Raw genomic sequence first — 22,097 nt, 5'->3', positions numbered from 1 at the left:
ATATTATAAAAATTAGGTCGATATAAATTCATAATTCTGAGTAGTATTTATCATGACCATATGCCTATAAAATAATGTATTGCATTCTGCATTAGAATAACCGGATAGTCCGGATTTTCGGGTCACTGAAAGATTTTAGTATTCTTCTTTCAGTTTCACCTTTATGACGCATACCGTTGCTATTTTTACATTTGACAGTTCATGTGCCAAATGATGTTTATATATAGAATTTAGGCTCATTGAATCAATGTTAGGGAAGAAACTATAGGAAAGAAGTGCCATGGAGCGAAATTTCGGCGCATTCCACATCAAACTTAGCTCTGCATATCACTGCTCCCAGGAAGTTGTGTAACTTAGTAGATCTGCTGTAGGCCTACTGTTCTGTAAGTATTTTAGGGTACTGTAAATGATTTTTTACTGTAGTATAAGCGGTATTGGTAAGAACTGTTTTCGGTAGGGTGGCGCATGTGTGTAATAAGGTGGGAGTTACAAGTAATTTTCAAGTATAAATTATAAGTTGGCCAATGGCCTTTATAGAATACAGTACTTGTGTGTTTGTTAAATGTTGGGTTATTAAATCCATCGCTCATTAATCCGAAGGTTTCTGTCATTTTTCACTTTTAAAAATTGATATATCAGCCAATCAGTTGCAACATATCTGATCATTTCAGAAACCTTTGTTACACCCCATGAAAAATCATGGGACATCAATGACCCAGGTCATATAAATCAATCTACTGTACACATGTAGACATGTAGATCAGATCCAGTAATGACATATTTGTATCCAACTGATCATTATTAGGAAGAGTAATAAAGAATAGCTTAACTGGCCTTAAATCCTATTCTCTAAGTTACTTTATGTCATAAACCACTAATAGGCTAAAAGGAATTAATGCCCATCAGCTTGAACTGATAAGGTAGCCTTACACTCCCCGCTTTTACACATGACCAAATAGGACAGACAATGATCTCAACTTCATGAGGCTACAATTTGTCCGTTACACTTTTCAAAGAGCCTAATTTCTGACCCGAATCCCAGATGCTGTAACCTGGTATATGGTTATTAAGGTCTGAGCTGGTGGTGTGTGACTGTGAAGATGTAACTACATATACTCTAGGGAGGTTCAGGAGGTGACACTGCTGTGATTCCCCATAAAATCAAAGTTAACAATTTCTTTTCCATTCTTTCCTGTAACTTTAGTGCCTTTAAATTCACCCTTTCTGCTAAAGACATGTACAGTATGCATGCAGTTGAGTGTAAGCTAACCTTTACACCCTAGTGCACTCCTAGTGCACTACGTTTAAACTAGTAGTGCACTACATTTAAGCTACAGGTAAACTAGTAGTCCACTATGTGTGACCACAAATCCCCCTATACAGGTAATGGACAATGCCACTGGACACTTGTGTTAAGATACCTGTAGTTACCTGGTACATATCTGTCATCCTGACTTTACCAGGTATATCTAAATGTTGATAAAATTTTAGCTAATATTAACTCAAAATAAAATTGGCTGCAGTTCTTATATGATATATTGCACAAGAGGAATTAAAACTCTGTCAATTAGATTTGTAGTGGGTTGATTTGTAGTGGGTTGATTTGTAGTGGGTTTTTATCTTTTAAAAAGATTTCATTATAGTGTAAAATTAAGGTTTATCTTCCTGATTTCAAAATTTTGATGCTTTTCATTTATTTATTTTTTAGATGTAATTAATATACATTTTATATTAATGATTAATTCTACCTTAGGCCTTGATGACTGTTTGTAGATTTTTTCTCAATTACACTGTATATGTACATATATTTTTATATTTATTATTTCATCAGACAAAAATATTTTTCAATTCAATGTATTGTTATTTCACTTATATCTGTTAATTCAACCATGAAATCATTTAATAGTACATAATCAAGAATCAGAAGTTTCATATATTTTCATTTATGTTCTGTAAGAGACATATAATATCTACACAAGTTATGTATATGTACCTGTATGTACAAATTGGTACTATCAGGACATGCCTGTTGTCATGGCCACCTGGGCCCCAGGGCCCAAATCCAACCTCACTACCACCTTATGGACCTCCATAACACCTTACCTATATATATGTATCAGATGAGGTTCAGTCTTAAGGTGTGCCTGTTTTAACACTTGGCTATAGTTTTGTCAAGTCCCCAATTACCCCCCCAGGGGTCCATTTATAGCATGCTGTGCCAGGCTCCTCTGCCTTACCTACCTGTAATTAGCAACTAACACTACCCATATATAATATCTACCTGTGGATGTTTTTCAAAAATTTATAGGCTTTTTTGGGGGGAATCATCAAAAAGGTAATTAATTTTTATATACATTTTTCTTCAAAATAAAGATATTCAATAAAATAGTTTATATGCTGATTTTGCTGGTTTACAAGAACAGGTAAAATCCCCATCAGTTATATTTTAGGTAAAGAACAATTAATCATTCTCTTAATGCAATAGGGAAACACTTAAATGCTGATCAAAATGTATCTTAAAACTTTGTTTTTAAACAATATTGCAAAAAAAAACATGTTAGCATGAACTGTAAAAAAAACACCTTTGGCTTAAGGTCCACATGATCCACTTGTGTATATAATATATTTGTTAGCAGGTAACTTTATAGAAGAAAATTATGAAATTACAAATACAAGTGTTGTATGACAGGTACAGCTCCAGATACATGAACATGTATGTGTGTTATATAAGCTTAAAGATGTTGACCTCCCCCTCCACAAGTGTGCAAGTATATGTATTTTATGTAAATTCTGTAAATTATGTAAATTAATAAGCATAATATCACATCAAAAATGAAATTATGAATAGGCCGCCTAATTTAATCTGATATTAAACTACAATATAAATTAAATGTATCAAATTGAAAATGTTAAAGTAACGATAATTGTTTTCAAAAGTTTTAATATACTTTCATGTGATGAAAACAAAATTACAGGAATTAAACATGTGAAATATATAACTGATTAATCAATACAAAATATAAAGTACCCAAGACAAATAAAACTATAAGGCTTGTACATTTAACTTAGTAAAGGATTTATAAAGTAATTCTGTCTTAACTTAGTTACAGTGTATAATTAACAAGAATAGAAAGGTTGAAATATAACATCAAACTAAACTTCCAAAACCTTTTTAATAACTCTTGGAATATAACTGCTAGATAGCACAGTACAGGTAAAAATCACAGGTAGCCTTGGGTACTGCCCATTACCTGTATGGGGGTTTTGCTGTTCATCACCTCTTAGGGTGTAGTGCACTACTAGTTTAATCTAGTGCACTAGGTGTAAAGGTTAGCTTACACCCAACTGTAGTTAGACATTAGTGACAAGATTCTACATAAATGATATAGTCTCAGAGGGTGAGGACTTTGGAAAGGAATCTGCAATAGCATACATACAAGTCCTCACAAGAGATGTTATATAAAAGTGTTGTATTGGAGTAGGTACAGTGTAATTTAAACTTTATGTAATAAATTCTGCAGCTTTGTCAAATTTAAAAGCATGCATGGTCATTGGGTAAATGTTCTCACAGCCTATGGTGCCAAAAGCATCACTGTTAAACCCAGGAAATGTCGATAAAGCATTTTTCATGTGAGAGTGGAATGAGGAAACAATTTACTATGAAGCATTTGTTTTTTGTTACTATAATTTTAACTGATAGAACTTGTCAGAGGATATTCTGACTAAAATGCAAATGATAGTGTTATATAGTTCCAATATTTTATTAGTCCCCTGCCGTTTGAAAAACGGGGGGACTATAGGTTTACCCTCCGTCCGTCCGTCCGTCCGTCCGTCCGTCCGTCCGTCCGTCCGTCTGTCTGTCTGTCTGTCTATCACGCAATAGTTGTCCGGACAACTCCTCCTAAAGTACTTCTCCGATCTTAACGAAACTTGGTATACATGATCAGCATAACATGTAGTTGCGCATCCCACATTTGTTTTTTTTTCGAAAAACCATTTTTCAAAAAAAGATGGGAAATGAATAGATGCACTTCTAGCTCAGGCAGGGGACTTTGTATTGCTGTTGCTATCCGTCCTTGTTTATCTGTACATTTTAATTTGTGAGATTCATTTGTAACACTTGATCTAAATTCTCACAAAATGTTCCATATATTTTTTGAAAAAGCCAATAAAACTATTTCGCAGATTTCATAATTTTTACATGTGTTCATCATTTTAGTAAAGAAATTGTTCATACTTCATAGAAAAAAAAATCTCTTGACAACTTGGGTGGCAAGGTGGCACTTTGCCAGTACAATTTCATCCAGGCAACTTGGATATGATTTCTTAATCAAACGTGAAAAGGTATGGGGTCATCTGCCTGACCATATTGGTTTTCTGCTGGTTTCCCCCCACAGTAAGACCCTTGTTTATAATGTACTAGCTCTATTCAGGCCAACATTTATGCTAAGTATAAGTTGATGTTACTTGTTTTGCAGTCCTCAGATAAATAATAATCGTAATTTGATAAATATAATTTTAAAATTTTAAGTTTATAATTCTTATTTTAATTCCAGGTGTGACACAAACAGCTTCCTTGAGAAATGGAAAGAGAATCAGATGAAGTTTCTGGAGTCCATCCTCCAAACTGTGAAGACAAATCAGAAACTGAAGAAGATGGCTACTGTGCTATGAAAACCAATGATACAGTTGAAAGGGAAGGAACCCAGTCCACTGCTGACAATGAGGAATGCCAGGACTCAGGGTCCAGATTTCAGTCAACTTCCAGAGGTTGTTTGGGTGGAAGTAATGAGTTATCTCCCCCTCCACCAACAATATGTAGTGTCCCAAACATGCCAAGCCTTGTACGAAATTTTCAATCACCCAAGCTTGTGGCACACTATGAAGATCCACCTGTTTGGATGTACTGACAATTATTCCCATGCCATCAGATCTAGGATTTTTATTCCTCATAAATATATCAAACTTATCAACAGGTTTGGTAAATTTTTCAAAAAGCTTACTCTAACTGTAACTGAATATCTAAACCAATTCCCAGAGGAGTGGATCAGTATCATGCAGGAGCTTAGTAAGCAGTGTCGTCTGGAGAGCTTGACCTTGGAGATAGGAAGGTTGACCTCCTATTACCACATTGACGGATACCAGCCATTAGTAAAAGATATCACAGCATTGTTGTCCTTTATTCAACATGCTGTTCGATTAAAGCATTTCCACATCAAATCATGGCCAATGTATCCGCACAGCCTATCAAACCAAGATTTGAACATCTTTGAAGTAATTCTCAAAAACCCAAAATTGAAAGACCTGAAAACTCTCAGTCTTTTCTGGTGCAAGGCTACAGAATGGTCTGAGAGAATGCCGATCCTTCCCTCCCCTGAGTCAATGCTACCACTTATATGCAATTTTCAGCACCTGAAACAGCTGAGCTTACGATCACCAATGCTGGATAAAGATATCATACTAGAACTGTCTAAGCCAGGGCGCTCTAAGCTGAAACTTCTACAGGTTTTTGTGCACTTCTGTCCACAAAATGAAAACTTCAAAATACCAGAAATTGCTTCCTCACATTGGAAACAGTTTGTGCTGGCTAACCCAGAGGTGGAGATGGAATGCACACTATTGGCCAGAACTCCTCATCTAGAATTAGCATCCATGTTGAAAACAGATTGTCCACTCACTGCAATCACATTCATGAAATTTTCAAAATGTGATTCCCAAATTATAACTTCCTTGAATGATATGTACTACAGAAGTTTGAAGAAGTTTGCATGCTACTGTGATCCATCATGCAAAGAAAATGAACTTGTCTCCCTTGCTATGAGATCTCCAAATCTGAATCATTTTGTATACTATGGATCTCTTGGCTGTGAATCAGTTGAAAAACTGGCTCAACTCCGTGGTACTTGTTGGAATGAATTTGTTATTCCCAATAGCTGTATAACAGTCCAAGATGCACTGTCATACGATGAGGATGATGACAGAGTTATTGCCCCTGGTGAAGATGGACAGTATTATCTTGTGGGTATTGCAAGGTTTCATCAGCTAGTACACCCCGACTCGCAGCGGAAACAAGAAATGCAGGACAAAGTGTCCGAAGCCTTGGGATACAGTTGGAAACCAATATGAAGTACTATTTCTTTAACATTGTTTTACAATATTAACCTTTCTGATCTTTTAGCTTGTTGTTTTATTTTTATAAGGGTTTCTCAACACAGTATATCTTCCATCCATTATAGAACAGGAAATGGGTATAACAAGACAAGCCAAATGTTTAAAAAACATATTGTACATGTGATTAATTAAAAATTCCTCATCTACCTCATTGTCCACAGCTACCAAATATGTACAGTATGTGTCACATCTGTCAAATGTTTAGATTTTAAATGGTATTTGACATTGTAGTGGGCATTCAACTTTATTATGGATTTAAGGTTAAACAATTTTGCCGAATCCAAATTTAATAATATTGACTTGAAATCGGGAATACTTCCCACTTGCAGATGTATGAGCTCATGGGATGGAAGACTTACAGAAAGTTTGAATGAACAGTTGACCTTGCAGTTTCAGATTGTTAATTAGAGTTGCTAATCAAATATACAGTTTACTATTTTTAACTGAAATCCTTTTTAGTTTTGAAGTTCAGAAGAAATATTGCTATACATCTGGCATCCATAGACAGCTAGGTTAAAGTTTTTTTTAAACAGTGTTGTGTCAATACTAATGAGGATACAGCTGAGGTATTTCTAGTAAAATTTTCTACTATATTTGTTGAATCACTGACCTTGACCATGGCCTTTGACCTACTTTTAAAAAAAAATTAACCTTGGCCACAATATATTTGACATGTGTATTCCTTGTCGCAAGCTTGCCTATAGCTATACAGTGTTTATATTGTTGTTTTTATGTGGATGCATGTTCTTTAAGTATTTATTATATTGTGTTTGTTTACATGTTATTGTGTGGTATTATATAACATATAACTTGTAGCCAAATGGTAAAAACATTTACATGTACTCATACTCGTTATACACATTTTATGCTCAGGCTCAAATAGTTTTTGTGATAGAATTTGATATCCGAATTATTTTGGAAAGACTTACAGGGAGATATTATATTCAATGTTCTTCTTTTAAACTGCAATTTCATAATTTAAGCAAGTTTAGTTAAAGTTGTGTTGAGCACAACTTATAGCTGAACATAACATGGTATAAGTTCTTGCCTGGTGTAAAATACTTTCTTTGTTGTATTTACATAATACTTTATAACATAAAACATCTGTTGTGTATAAATTTCATTATTTTCGTGGTTGCTATGTTACCACAAATATATACAGTATATAAATACAACTAATATTGTTGTATGTATTATTATTGTTGCATGGGCTAACCCTGAAAGTTTGTACCCATGAAATAATTTGAAAGCACCAAACCAGGAAAGAAAGAAGACACAACCCGATTTCATGTTATACAGTACAGCGATAGACATGTGTTTACCTGTTATACAGTACAGCGATAGACATGTGTTTACCTGTTATACAGTACAGCGATAGACATGTGTTTACCTGTTAATACAGTACAGCGATAGACAGGTGTTTACCTGTTATACAGTACAGCGATAGACATGTGTTTACCTGTTATACAGTACAGCGATAGACATGTGTTTACCTGTTATACAGTACAGCGATAGACATGTGTTTACCTGTTATACAGTACAGCGATAGACATGTGTTTACCTGTTATACAGTACAGCGATAGACATGTGTTTACCTGTTATACAGTACAGCGATAGACATGTGTTTACCTGTTATACAGTACAGCGATAGACAGGTGTTTACCTGTTATACAGTACAGCGATAGACATGTGTTTACCTGTTATACAGTACAGCGATAGACATGTGTTTACCTGTTATACAGTACAGCGATAGACATGTGTTTACCTGTTATACAGTACAGCGATAGACAGGTGTTTACCTGTAATACAGTACAGCGATAGACATGTGTTTACCTGTTATACAGTACAGCGATAGACATGTGTTTACCTGTTATACAGTACAGCGATAGACAGGTGTTTACCTGTTATACAGTACAGCGATAGACAGGTGTTTACCTGTTATACAGTACAGCGATAGACATGTGTTTACCTGTTTGATTTCTGTGTAGTGTGGAACATGTGAGTTTGGAACATGTGAGTTATACTTTTATAACATGTTATAAGTTATACATTTCATAGCTGTGATCGTCAGTACCACTGACAAGTCCTACATTGGTTCACTGACCATACATGTATGATAAACTTTGATTGGCTTTATACATTACTAAATATTTAACGAGTGTGCTTCTGTGATTTGTATTTAAGTGCTAATTATTTTACAGACATTGGTCTGATTGCTGCTATTGCGGTGGAATTTTAGTCTCACTGTTAGTTATCTTGTTTCTCTCCTTCGCGGACACACATTAATGTATCTCATTAACCCTAGTGTATCTCATTATCACTGTTAGTTATCTTGTTTCTCTCCTTCGCGGACACACAGTAATGTATCTCATTAATCCTAGTGTATCTCATTATCACTGTTAGTTATCTTGTTTCTCTCCTTCGCGGACACACAGTAATGTATCTCATTAATCCTAGTGTATCTCATTATCACTGTTAGTTATCATGTTTCTCTCCTTCGCGGACACACAGTAATGTATCTCATTAATCCTAGTGTATCTCATTATCACTGTTAGTTATCTTGTTTCTCTCCTTCGCGGACACACAGTAATGTATCTCATTAATCCTAGTGTATCTCATTATCACTGTTAGTTTTCTTGTTTCTCTCCTTCGCGGACACACAGTAATGTATCTCATTAATCCTAGTGTATCTCATTATCACTGTTAGTTATCTTGTTTCTCTCCTTCGTGGACACACAGTAATGTATCTCATTAATCCTAGTGTATCTCATTATCACTGTTAGTTATCTTGTTTCTCTCCTTCGTGGACACACAGTAATGTATCTCATTAATCCTAGTGTATCTCATTATCACTGTTAGTTATCTTGTTTCTCTCCTTCGTGGACACACAGTAATGTATCTCATTAATCCTAGTGTATCTCATTAATCCTAGTGTATCTCATTATCACTGTTATTTATCTTGTTTCTCTCCTTCGTGGACACACAGTAATGTATCTCATTAATCCTAGTGTATCTCATTAATCCTAGTGTATCTCATTATCACTGTAGTCCAATAATTTGAACATGTATGTATTTCTTGCAATCCGTAATTTGACTTTTTATTTCTTTTCTCAGGGATAACAAATATTTCCACAAGATACTTTTGAAAAATTTCAATGACAACCGGAAAAAATGAAGATAATCAGCAAAATTTAGAGTGATCTAAAACCCAAGAAAACTGATATCCCTGTTTGAAGTGAAAATCTTGTGCAAGTTTTGGAATGCAGTTCAATGATATACTTTAAACGTGCTTAATTCAACACAGTCAAAGTCAATGCCACAAACACAGACAAATTAATGTAAAATATGATTTATATGTGTGGACATGATATAGCTCAGTTGGGAGGTTCAACCCTGGAAAAGTCATCTTTTCAAAATTCAGACAGGTTTCTCCCTCAGATACAAATACTGACTTCCAAACATTCAGATTCCAGCTAGTTTTCACAAATTCAAGTACAAATGTACCACTTTCACACACTGACATTAAAATTTCTCATTGTGATCATTTAACCCAAGAGGAACTCCATTATTGTACTGAACGATGACAGAATTATTGCGTATTGTACTGAACAATGGATAGAGATTTATTACTTATATTTGTCCTGGATGATGATATTAATTTGTATACCATTTGTGTTCTAAGTGTGTATACTGACCATTTCACATACCAATGTTATACTGCAAGGATGAATAATATATATTTGTATCTTGGAAAGCATATAGAGCGTTTTCCTAGATATCACATCTCTGTTAATTTACACATATTAAGTAGTAATATGATATTATATTTTAAAATGGATTGTTGGTATTTATTAATATAGTTATTGTAATATCATTAGTTATGACAGATGTTTTAATTCTGTAATATTTACTAATTTTGTCTGCAAGAAATTATATGATTGAGTGAGGATGTAACAATTACCTGTGGCAAGTCAACAATGAGTACCTTTGTTAATTAAATAGTTCTAAATCAACTTCTGACTTGAGTTTGTTATTAGATCGACATCTATAATGCAAAATATGAAACAATATGCCATGGGAATCTTCCACAATAGCCTAGAGAACTTAACCATGGTTAGCTCGCTCAGATGGAAGGCCAATTGATAACAATTTATGTGTTGAAAACTATACAATGTGTAAAAATGTTTAATTATTATTAGACATTTGATATAACACCCTATATCTACCTTTTATATTGAAAAATAACATTCAATCAGACGTAGACCTAATTAAAATTCATTAGCCCAAACAATATGAAATATATTGATCAATATAATACATATCTATTTGTTCTATACAAGATGGCAAAACTTTTAAATGTGCCATATTTAATGGTTAAGGGCCACCTCTGTTAGAGCAAAGACACTCCACTTAGGTTGTTGGAGCTAGTGCCACCTGATCAAAACCTGGCTTAAATTCTGACACAATAGTGTCACCTCATAGCACAAAAACTAGTACCACCTCACAACACTAAGACTTAGTGTCACCTCACAGCACAAACACTAGTACCACCTCACAGTACAAACACTAGTACCACCTCACAGTACAAAAACTAGTACCACCTCACAACACAAAAACTAGTACCACCTCACAGCACAAAAACTAGTACCACCTCACAGCACAAACAGTAGTACCACCTCACAGTACAAACACTAGTACCACCTCACAGTACAAACACTAGTACCACCTCACAGTACAAACACTAGTACCACCTCACAGTACAAACACTAGTACCACCTCACAGTACAAACACTTAGTACCACCTCACACCACAAACACTAGTACCACCTCACACCACAAACACTAGTACCACCTCACACCACAAACACTAGTACCACCTCACACCACAAACACTAGTACCACCTCACACCTCAAACACCAGTACCACCTCACATCACAAACACTTAGTACCACCTCACACCACAAAAACTAGTACCACCTCACATCACAAACACTTAGTACCACCTCACACCACAAATACTAGTACCACCTCACACCACAAACACTAGTACCACCTCACACCACAAATACTAGTACCACCTCACACCACAAACACTAGTACCACCTCACACCACAAACACTTAGTACCACCTCACACCACAAACACCAGTACCACCTCACAGTACAGACACTAGTACCACCTCACACCACAAACACTTAGTACCACCTCACACCACAAACACCAGTACCACCTCACATCACAAACACTTAGTACCACCTCACACCACAAACACTTAGTACCACCTCACAGTACAGACACTAGTACCACCTCACAGAACAAACACTAGTACCACCTCACACCACAAACACTAGTACCACCTCACAGTACAGACACTAGTACCACCTCACAGAACAAACACTAGTACCACCTCACAGTACAAACACTTAGTACCACCTCACAGAACAAATACTAGTACCACCTCACAGTACAAACACTAGTACCACCTCACAGTACAGACACTAGTACCACCTCACAGAACAAATACTAGTACCACCTCACAGTACAGACACTAGTACTGCCTCACACCACAAACACTAGTACCACCTCGCACCACATACACTATAGTACCACCTCACAGTACAAACACTAGTACCACTTCACACCACAAACACTAGTACCACCTCACACCACAAACACTAGTACCACCTCACAGTACAAACACTAGTACCACCTCACACCACAAACACTAGTACCACCTCACACCACAAACACTAGTACCACCTCACACCACAAACACTAGTACCACCTCACACCACAAACACTAGTAACACCTCACACCACAGACACTAGTACCACCTCACAGTACAAACACTAGTACCACCTCACACCACAAACACTAGTACCACCTCACACCACAAACACTAGTACCACCTCACACCACAAACACTAGTACCACCTCACAGTACAAACACTAGTACCACCTCACACCACAAACATTAGTAACACCTCACACCACAGACACTAGTACCACCTCACACCACAGACACTAGTACCACCTCACAGTACAAACACTAGTACCACCTCACAGTACAAACACTAGTACCACCTCACACCACAAACACTAGTACCACCTCACAGCACAGACACTAGTACAACCTCACAGTACAGACACTTAGTACCACCTCACAACACAAGCACTAGTACCACCTCACAGTACAGACAATAGTACCACCTCACACCACAAACATTAGTACCACCTCACACCACAGACACTAGTACCACCTCACAGTACAAACACTAGTACCACCTCACACCACAAACACTAGTACCACCTCACACCACAAATACTAGTACCTCCTCACACCACAAACACTAGTACCACCTCACACCACAAACACTAGTACCACCTCACACCACAAACACTAGTACCACCTCACAGTACAAACACTTAGTACCACCTCACAGTACAAACACTTAGTACCACCTCACAGTACATCACTAGTACCACCTCACACCACAAACACTAGTACCACCTCACACCACAAACACTAGTACCACCTCACAGTACAAACACTAGTACCACCTCACACCACAAACACTAGTACCACCTCACAGTACAAACACTAGTACCACCTCACACCACAAACACTTAGTACCACCTCACCCCACAAACACTAGTACCACCTCACAACACAAACACCAGTACCACCTCACATCACAAACACTAGTACCACCTCACAGTACAAACACTAGTAACACCTCACACCACAAACACTAGTAACACCTCACACCACAAACACTAGTACCACCTCACACCACAAACACTAGTACCACCTCACAACACAAACACTAGTACCACCTCACACCACAAACACTAGTACCACCTCACATCACAAACACCAGTACCACCTCACATCACAAACACCAGTACCACCTCACAGTACATACAACAAAGATGTACACTTAAATTTGTGCCACCTCACAGCACAAACACTAGTACCACCTCACAACACAAACGCTAGTACCACCTCACAGTACAAACACTAGTACCTCCTCACACCACAAACACTAGTACCACCTCACACCACATACACTAGTACCACCTCACACCACAAATACTAGTACCACCTCACACCACAAACACTAGTACCACCTCACACCACAAATACTAGTACCACCTCACAGTACAAACACTAGTACCACCTCACACCACAAACACTAGTAACACCTCACACCACAGACACTAGTAACACCTCACACCACAGACACTAGTACCACCTCACAGTACAAACACTAGTACCACCTCACACCACAAACACTAGTAACACCTCACACCACAGACACTAGTACCACCTCACAGTACAAACACTAGTACCACCTCACACCACAAACACTAGTAACACCTCACACCACAGACACTAGTACCACCTCACAGTACAAACACTAGTACCACCTCACACCACAAACACTAGTAACACCTCACACCACAGACACTAGTACCACCTCACACCACAGACACTAGTACCACCTCACAGTACCAACACTAGGACCACCTCACAGTACAAACACTAGTACCACCTCACACCACAAACACTAGTACCACCTCACAGCACAGACACTAGTACAACCTCACAGTACAGACACTTAGTACCACCTCACAACACAAGCACTAGTACCACCTCACAGTACAGACAATAGTACCACCTCACACCACAAACATTAGTAACACCTCACACCACAAACACTAGTACCTCCTCACACCACAAACACTAGTACCACCTCACACCACAAACACAAGTACCACCTCACACCACAAACACTAGTACCACCTCACACCACAAACACTAGTACCACCTCACAGTACAAACACTAGTACCACCTCACACCACAAACACTAGTACCACCTCACAGTACAAACACTAGTACCACCTCACACCACAAACACTTAGTACCACCTCACCCCACAAACACTAGTACCACCTCACAACACAAACACCAGTACCACCTCACATCACAAACACTAGTACCACCTCACATCACAAACACCAGTACCACCTCACATCACAAACACCAGTACCACCTCACAGTACATACAACAAAGATGTACACTTAAATTTGTGCCACCTCACAGCACAAACACTAGTACCTCCTCACAGCACAAACACTAGTACCACCTCACACCACAAACACTAGTAACACCTCACACCACAAACACTAGTACCACCTCACAGCACAAAAACTAGTACCACCTCACAGCACAAACACTAGTACCACCTCACAGTACAAACAATAGTACCACCTCACACCACAAACACTAGTAACACCTCACACCACAAACACTAGTACCACCTCACACCACAAACACTAGTAACACCTCACACCACAAACACTAGTAACACCTCACACCACAAACACTAGTACCACCTCACAGCACAAAAACTAGTACCACCTCACACCACAAACAATAGTTCCACCTCACAGTACAAACACTAGTACCTCCTCACACCACAAACACTAGTACCACCTCACACCACAAACACTAGTAACACCTCACACCACAAACACTTAGTACCACCTCACCCCACAAACACTAGTACCACCTCACAACACAAACACTAGTACCACCTCACAGTACAAACACTAGTACCACCTCACACCACAAACACTAGTACCACCTCACAGTACAAACACTAGTACCACCTCACACCACAAACACTTAGTACCACCTCACAACACAAACACTAGTACCACCTCACACCACAAACACTAGTACCACCTCACAGTACAAACACTAGTACCACCTCACACCACAAACACTTAGTACCACCTCACCCCACAAACACTAGTACCACCTCACAACACAAACACCAGTACCACCTCACATCACAAACACTAGTACCACCTCACATCACAAACACCAGTACCACCTCACATCACAAACACCAGTACCACCTCACAGTACATACAACAAAGATGTACACTTAAATTTGTGCCACCTCACACCACAAACATTAGTACCACCTCACACCACAAACACTAGTACCACCTCACACCACAAACACTAGTACCACCTCACAACACAAACACTAGTACCACCTCGCACCACAAACACTAGTACCACCTCACAGTACAAACACCAGTACCACCTCACACCACAAACACTAGTACCACCTCACACCACAAACACTAGTACCACCTCACAACACAAACACTAGTACCACCTCACAGTACAAACACTTAGTACCACCTCACACCACAAACACTAGTACCACCTCACACCACAAACACTAGTACCACCTCACAACACAAACACCAGTACCACCTCACAGTACATACAACAAAGATGTACACTTAAATTTGTGCCACCTCACAGCACAAACACTAGTACCCGTCAAAACACAAACACCAGTGCCTGTATCTTTAATATAACAGCACAAACAATGTCAGTGCCATAGTTAAACTATAAATTGATAAAACGATGGAAAACTATGGACAAATATAGATTGGAATGTGGACCCTTGAAAAGGGTACATGGAATGAAAAACTCTCTTCAGGTCTCACAACTTATTCAGTCAATCAGCCGGTGTTTCACTGAACCATTAAGTCCCTGAAGAAAATGTGTTTCTTAGGTAATTTGTAGCTATCCTTAGTAAATAACATGTGAAATGGGTACTTTCTATATACTAGAACAAAAAGTAGGGTCTTGAGATTTTAAAAATCAAAAATGTACACTCCTGGTATGAATAGAAAGACGTAGGATTCCAGCTGTAAAAAGTCGGGAATTTCCCACGTTGGTGTTCCCCAGTCCACTGTAAATATCAGGGTCACTGTCTTCCAAGTACTGGTGTGTTCTTATATATGCTATTAAACCTATCCAATAACATCATTTTTCTGATAGGAAAATCTTCGAACCCAAATTTGATATCAATTTCACAACATATTAACTCCAAATGAGTGATTGAGGGGATGGGGTCCTTGGTAATAATAATATAGTGAAATAATTAGTTGTGTGATACCTTTATAAGGTGTCAAAAAATAGTTACAGTTACCTCCCTTTTACCGATACTTCTACTTTCATTTTCACCTCTGATACCAGCCAGCACCTGTGACACAATCGTTACCGTCTTAACCGCTGATAGAAGCAACACCATTTCTTATGAGTAAATATATATCATAGAATATACTATCTAGCTTTTAGTACATAAATATTAATCAATGTCGATAGATCACGTGTTTCTTAACTTTCTTAGTTTGGCTGATTAAGCGTGGTGGTGCAATATAGGCCTGCTGTAGGCCTACAAACAGTTGCACTGGAACAGACGACGTGACACTGGTCAAGATGTTCACAAGCACGGCTTGCTTGCTACATTATATATACTGGTATGTATCTTACAAGCTTACGCTTATAAATCGCTACTCTCGTGTAACTGGACAAAGTAACTTGGTTACCTGTTAGTGTCAATCTAATTAAAATCATATGTATCATACAGAGTTTACGGAGTGGATAGTGAACATCTGATTTTAATTAGATTGCTGTTAGTGTATATAAATAATCTGAAATTGAGAAAATAATCGAGAAATCTAGTCGGAGCATAATGATATAATGTGTAATTGAAGAAGAAGAAAATATCGGGGAAAGCAATAGAAATCTGATTATTAAGTGGTTAAGGTTTTCTTAAAATCAGATTTGGTAACCAAGCATACTTGAAAAAAAAAATCTTATATTCAAAGCTTCAAAATTGTAAGAGATTCCCCCATAGGTAACATTTTGCTTGAGGCAATATAATGCATTCGCAGAGTTGTATCTTTTTCTCTTTTTTTTTTTAAAGTCAATTAAACGAGAAACTGTTTTAAATTGTTGCCGTGGTTAAAAGAACTAAAAGTATTATAACAGTCAATTTTTTTCACCTATTTTTCTCTATTTTTTATTTATTTTTTATTTTAAATTTTTAATTTGACAATGCTTCAATCTACCTGTATAAAGTGGCGAGTACAGATCACCTTACTTTCTCCGGCTACAGGGCATTCCCTTTAGCATAGTGGAAGGATGTTTAATTGCCTTGAGAGCGAAATTCACTAGTATTTTCATAAGGGTCGCTTGTTTGAGCCCCAGCAAGGGCCGGCTTTTTCATTACTCCTTTCTATTACAATGTATCTTAAATATGAATGATACATTTACCTGTGTGTGGACATATCAAGTAGATATGTTTGATAACACTGTTCATGTGTCAATATAGGTAAACCGTGAGAGCTAAATATAATTACAGTAGGGGATTCCTCGATAGTTTGATTTATATACAAGGGAATTGGGCACAATTCCTCAATAGTGAACTGGTTGTTTGTCTGAGTTACAGTATGAATGTGAGTGTGATGGGGACAGTAGGGATGGGGAGAGGGACAGATGTTGTTTTTTTTCAAAGCACAACCTGGGCATTCACTCCCTTATGCTAATGACGGGAGGAGGGTTTATCTGAGAGGAGATCCAGGTGAGGTAGTGATGCTCTATGAAAATTTGTTTTTCCACTGGTTCATTGCAAATCTGTGGTGTCTGGTATTAGATCATGGTTGAATAGTTGATAAACATTTTCAGTTTTCATCAGACAAGACAACTTTTGAAAATCCAGTAGCTCTTCCACCAATTTTCTACACTATTACATATGTTTAATTAAGATATGAAAATTTCCATCTGTCATTCACTTGGTTGACAGAGATGTTTTTAGGTCAATCTGTCATTCCCTTGGTTGACCAAGACGTTTTTAGGTCAACCTGTCATTCCCTTGGTTGACCGAGATGTTTTTAGGTCAACCTGTCATTCCCTTGGTTGACCGAGACGTTTTTAGGTCAACCTGTCATTCCCTTGGTTGCCAGAGACATTTTTAGGTCAACCTGTCATTCCCTTGGTTGACCAAGACATTTTTCGGTCAACCTGTCATTCCCTTGATCTACATTCAAGGGATCAGGCTGACATGTTAAATCTTAGTTTAGAAGCAAAACATCATCTGTTGTATGCTTCAGAACTCTGGTGACCGTTAAGGCCCATAATTATAATATTGTTTTTCTTATTTTCAACTTCAACCAAATGCTGAATGAATATTTCTGTCACTAGCCTTATGTGTTGTTGCTTGAATTATTTGGTCAAAAAATTGCTAGATATCTGAGATTGGCATTGTGTTGTCGGGTAACCAGAAACATTCAACTTCTGGTTTTCAGGAAAGTAACTAGGGACCTATATAGGGACCGGTTATAAAGTATGTAATCTGAACATGATTATTGATAAATAACCTATACATTGCAGATATTGGCATCTTCTCTCAAAACTATAGTGTTGCCATAATTGGTTGTGAAATCAGCTACATACCTGTAGTTTCGGTAATGTCCATTCTTTCAGTTTTGATGGTTTATATTTTCCAGGGTGGTGTCTCTATTATACTACCGGTGATAAAGTAGTAACTTACCAAAAGTCAAGATGGAGGAAGAATCTTGTCTTGCATCACTCATCAAGCAAAGGCAAACACGACCATCGTATACCAGAACAGTGTCGCTGGAATTTTCAAATTCACAAGAGAGAAAGCCTAGGAGAAGGAAGACGAAAATATCAAAAAAACAATCTGTTGATGATGAGGCCTCAGCTCTGTCATCATCTTCTGATGAGGATGTGTCTGTTCAGAGTGCTCAGTCATCAGGCTATCCAGATATACCAGAACTAAAGCTAACATTAAGTTCAGATGATGATCTGTATTTCTCAGCAGAAGAGGAGATTTCATCCTTGTCCAGTAGTGATGGGGAGGCCAGTCAACAGTTGTCTCCCCTTGATATTGCCCATATATCTAACAAATCTTGTGTTAGTGGCAAGGTAAACAATGTCGTTACTTCACACCAACATCATGAAAAGAAAGGTGCTCCTAGTAAAAAGCAGAAACGTAAAAGACACAAACATAATATTTTAGATGGAAATGAAGTTTTATCAGTTTTAGAGGGTAATATATATGTAGAGACAGACTATCTCGGGGAAACACAGAAACTGGTTGAACACAGCAGGAGTTTTATAGAAAAGGCTATTCCTTCTCTGTTTTAACTGTGTTTGAATTCCATACGCCAAAAGAAAGTTCAAACACCGCTACCTAAAGGCCTGAAAAACATTGTGAAGCATTCAAACAATGACCTGAGTTTAAGAAAATTTCAGGTCTCTTTGTTACAAAATCAGTTTTCTCAATGGCAGCCATTTGCAGAAAAGAAAGGATCACTTTTTGTTGCAAAAGAACATCGGTCACATCCTCCTGTTTACAAATGTCTCCTACCTACTAGGAATATATGGAACTCCATGGCCTATCCAAAGTTTGGCTTTTTCTTTGTGCATTCTGATTATTACTACAGTAAGACATCATCTATCTTACCAGCCATATTTGTCACTCCGAAAGGGTTTAATCCCACAAATGATTCATATATGTTCCACCAGAAATTCCTTGGATGTAAGTATGAATTAACTTAAAATAATTATTCTTTTAAAGTTTGGACAGACTCATGGTTTAGATATATGGCAAAAAAGGATATATAACCCATATATGTAACCTATTACAATGTTACCGCGTACATGTTTGTAGATAACAGTTAATTATCTCCCCTTAGATGGTGCAATAATTAAGATTTAGTGTAAATAATTATTACCCCCTTTTAATTACCACAATATAAGAATTCAGATTTAAACGTCAGAGTTCTATTGATTATTTGTTTGTGTTATGAATGTCATAATGGAATAATACATATTTATTTTTAGAGTTAATAGTTGTCTCCCTTTTGGCCCTCGACCATCAGATCTGGGCTATCAAATTGCCCGTTATCTGTAGGCAGCTGTCTGTCCTTCCTTAATCAACTCTCTCAAATTTCATATGTGGGTTCCCTTGGTCCCTTGATGTGCATAATAATTTTTTTATGACTACACGATTCGAGAAACAAATTGACTGACCAGAAGGCTATCATCTTAAATTTTGAGAGTTTTAACCAAGAAAAGTAGACCGTATGCTAAACAACTGATAATTTCTTCTCCTTTTATGTTGTTTGTCTTCACAGGTCTTGCCACTTTGGTAGATCTAATGATGCCAGCATTCTTGTCGGAGACTGTGATGATCAGGAAGCAGTATGAATCGGAGTCCACACAAATCCTGTCTGCTATCGAAATGGCAATGATCAGAGTAAAAAGGGCTCTTAAAATGAGGTTAGGTCCAAAAGCAAGTTAATAATTGAATTACATTTCATTAAAACATTGTAATGTCATGAACAAGGAAGGCTGGAGTAATTATGCTATTGGGACTATTTACACAATATACAGGCCAAAGGATCTGGATCTCTTGTTAAAATAATGCTGTTCAGCATATTGTAATTAGGATAACTTACTTACTGTTTCAACAGATTTGCTGATGTGGTAGACCTATTTTATGACAAGGTTTTGCCATATGTATTCTGGGCTCGAGGAGACCTCCAGCTTGCATCAACACTCTTCATGAAACTGATAGATGGAGAGACACGCAGTAAGTATAAACTGTAACGTGATGGCCGGTACACTGGGAGAGACACGCAGTAAGTATAAACTGTAACCAGATGGCCGGTACACTGGGAGAGACACACAGTAAGTATAAACTGTAACCAGATGGCCGGTACACTGGGAGAGACACGCAGTAAGTATAAACTGTAACCAGATGGCCGGTACACTGGGAGAGACACACAGTAAGTATAAACTGTAACCAGATGGCCGGTACACTGGGAGAGACACGCAGTAAGTATAAACTGTAACCAGATGGCCGGTACACTGGGAGAGACACGCAGTAAGTATAAACTGTAACCAGATGGCCGGTACACTGGGAGAGACACGCAGTAAGTATAAACTGTAACCAGATGGCCGGTACACTGGGAGAGACACGCAGTAAGTATAAACTGTAACCAGATGGCCAGTACACTGGGAGAGACACGCAGTAAGTATAAACTGTAACCAGATGGCCGGTACACTGGGAGATACACACAGTAAGTATAAACTGTAACCAGATGGCCTGTACACTGGGAGAGACACGCAGTAAGTATAAACTGTAACCAGATGGCCGGTACACTGGGAGATACACACAGTAAGTATAAACTGTAACCAGATGGCCGGTACACTGGGAGAGACACGCAGTAAGTATAAACTGTAACCAGATGGCCGGTACACTGGGAGAGACACGCAGTAAGTATAAACTGTAACCAGATGGCCGGTACACTGGGAGAGACACGCAGTAAGTATAAACTGTAACCAGATGGCCGGTACACTGGGAGAGACACGCAGTAAGTATAAACTGTAACCAGATGGCCGGTACACTGGGAGAGACACACAGTAAGTATAAACTGTAACCAGATGGCCGGTACACTGGGAGAGACACGCAGTAAGTATAAACTGTAACCAGATGGCCGGTACACTGGGAGAGACACGCATTAAGTATTAACTGTAACCAGATGGCCGGTACACTGAGAGAGACACACAGTAAGTATAAACTGTAACCAGATGGCCGGTACACTGGGAGAGACACACAGTAAGTATAAACTGTAACCAGATGGCCGGTACACTGGGAGAGACACGCAGTAAGTATAAACTGTAACCAGATGGCCGGTACACTGGGAGATACACACAGTAAGTATAAACTGTAACCAGATGGCCGGTACACTGAGAGAGAGACACACAGTAAGTATAAACTGTAACCAGATGGCCGGTACACTGGGAGAGACACACAGTAAGTATAAACTGTAACCAGATGGCCAGTACACTGGGAGAGAATGGTTGTCAGTGTTGCTAAAGTGACCTCATCTGGCCATTCTAATATTGGATATGATCATTACTACACAAATAGACATGAAAAACACTGGAATCACTGATATTTCAATTTGTTTTATCAGAATTATAAATAAACTGAAGTTACGCAGGTTA

The 22,097-nt window shown here is 38.1% G+C and overlaps 2 protein-coding genes across 2 annotated transcripts; both read left to right on the top strand.

Annotated features, from left to right (window-relative positions):
• The first annotated feature begins 165 nt into the window (after positions 1–165).
• LOC117328887 (F-box/LRR-repeat protein 3-like) lies at positions 166–10,184 on the top strand. Its single transcript, XM_033886482.1, has 2 exons — positions 166–383; positions 4,557–10,184. Exon 2 carries the CDS (start codon positions 4,681–4,683, stop codon positions 6,124–6,126), a length of 1,446 nt encoding a protein of 481 aa, XP_033742373.1. The 5' UTR covers positions 166–383; positions 4,557–4,680; the 3' UTR covers positions 6,127–10,184.
• Positions 10,185–19,451: 9,267 nt separating this feature from the next.
• On the top strand, positions 19,452–20,667 carry LOC117328886. The gene is made up of 2 exons (XM_033886481.1): positions 19,452–19,620; positions 20,219–20,667. Exons 1-2 carry the CDS (start codon positions 19,473–19,475, stop codon positions 20,383–20,385), a joined length of 315 nt encoding a protein of 104 aa, XP_033742372.1. The 5' UTR covers positions 19,452–19,472; the 3' UTR covers positions 20,386–20,667.
• Positions 20,668–22,097: the final 1,430 nt, after the last annotated feature.

This window comes from Pecten maximus, chromosome 6 (assembly GCF_902652985.1).
Source record: "Pecten maximus chromosome 6, xPecMax1.1, whole genome shotgun sequence".
Classification (NCBI taxonomy): domain Eukaryota; kingdom Metazoa; phylum Mollusca; class Bivalvia; order Pectinida; family Pectinidae; genus Pecten; species Pecten maximus.
Note: the sequence above shows the minus strand (reverse complement) of the source record. Positions and strands in the feature narration are given on the sequence as shown.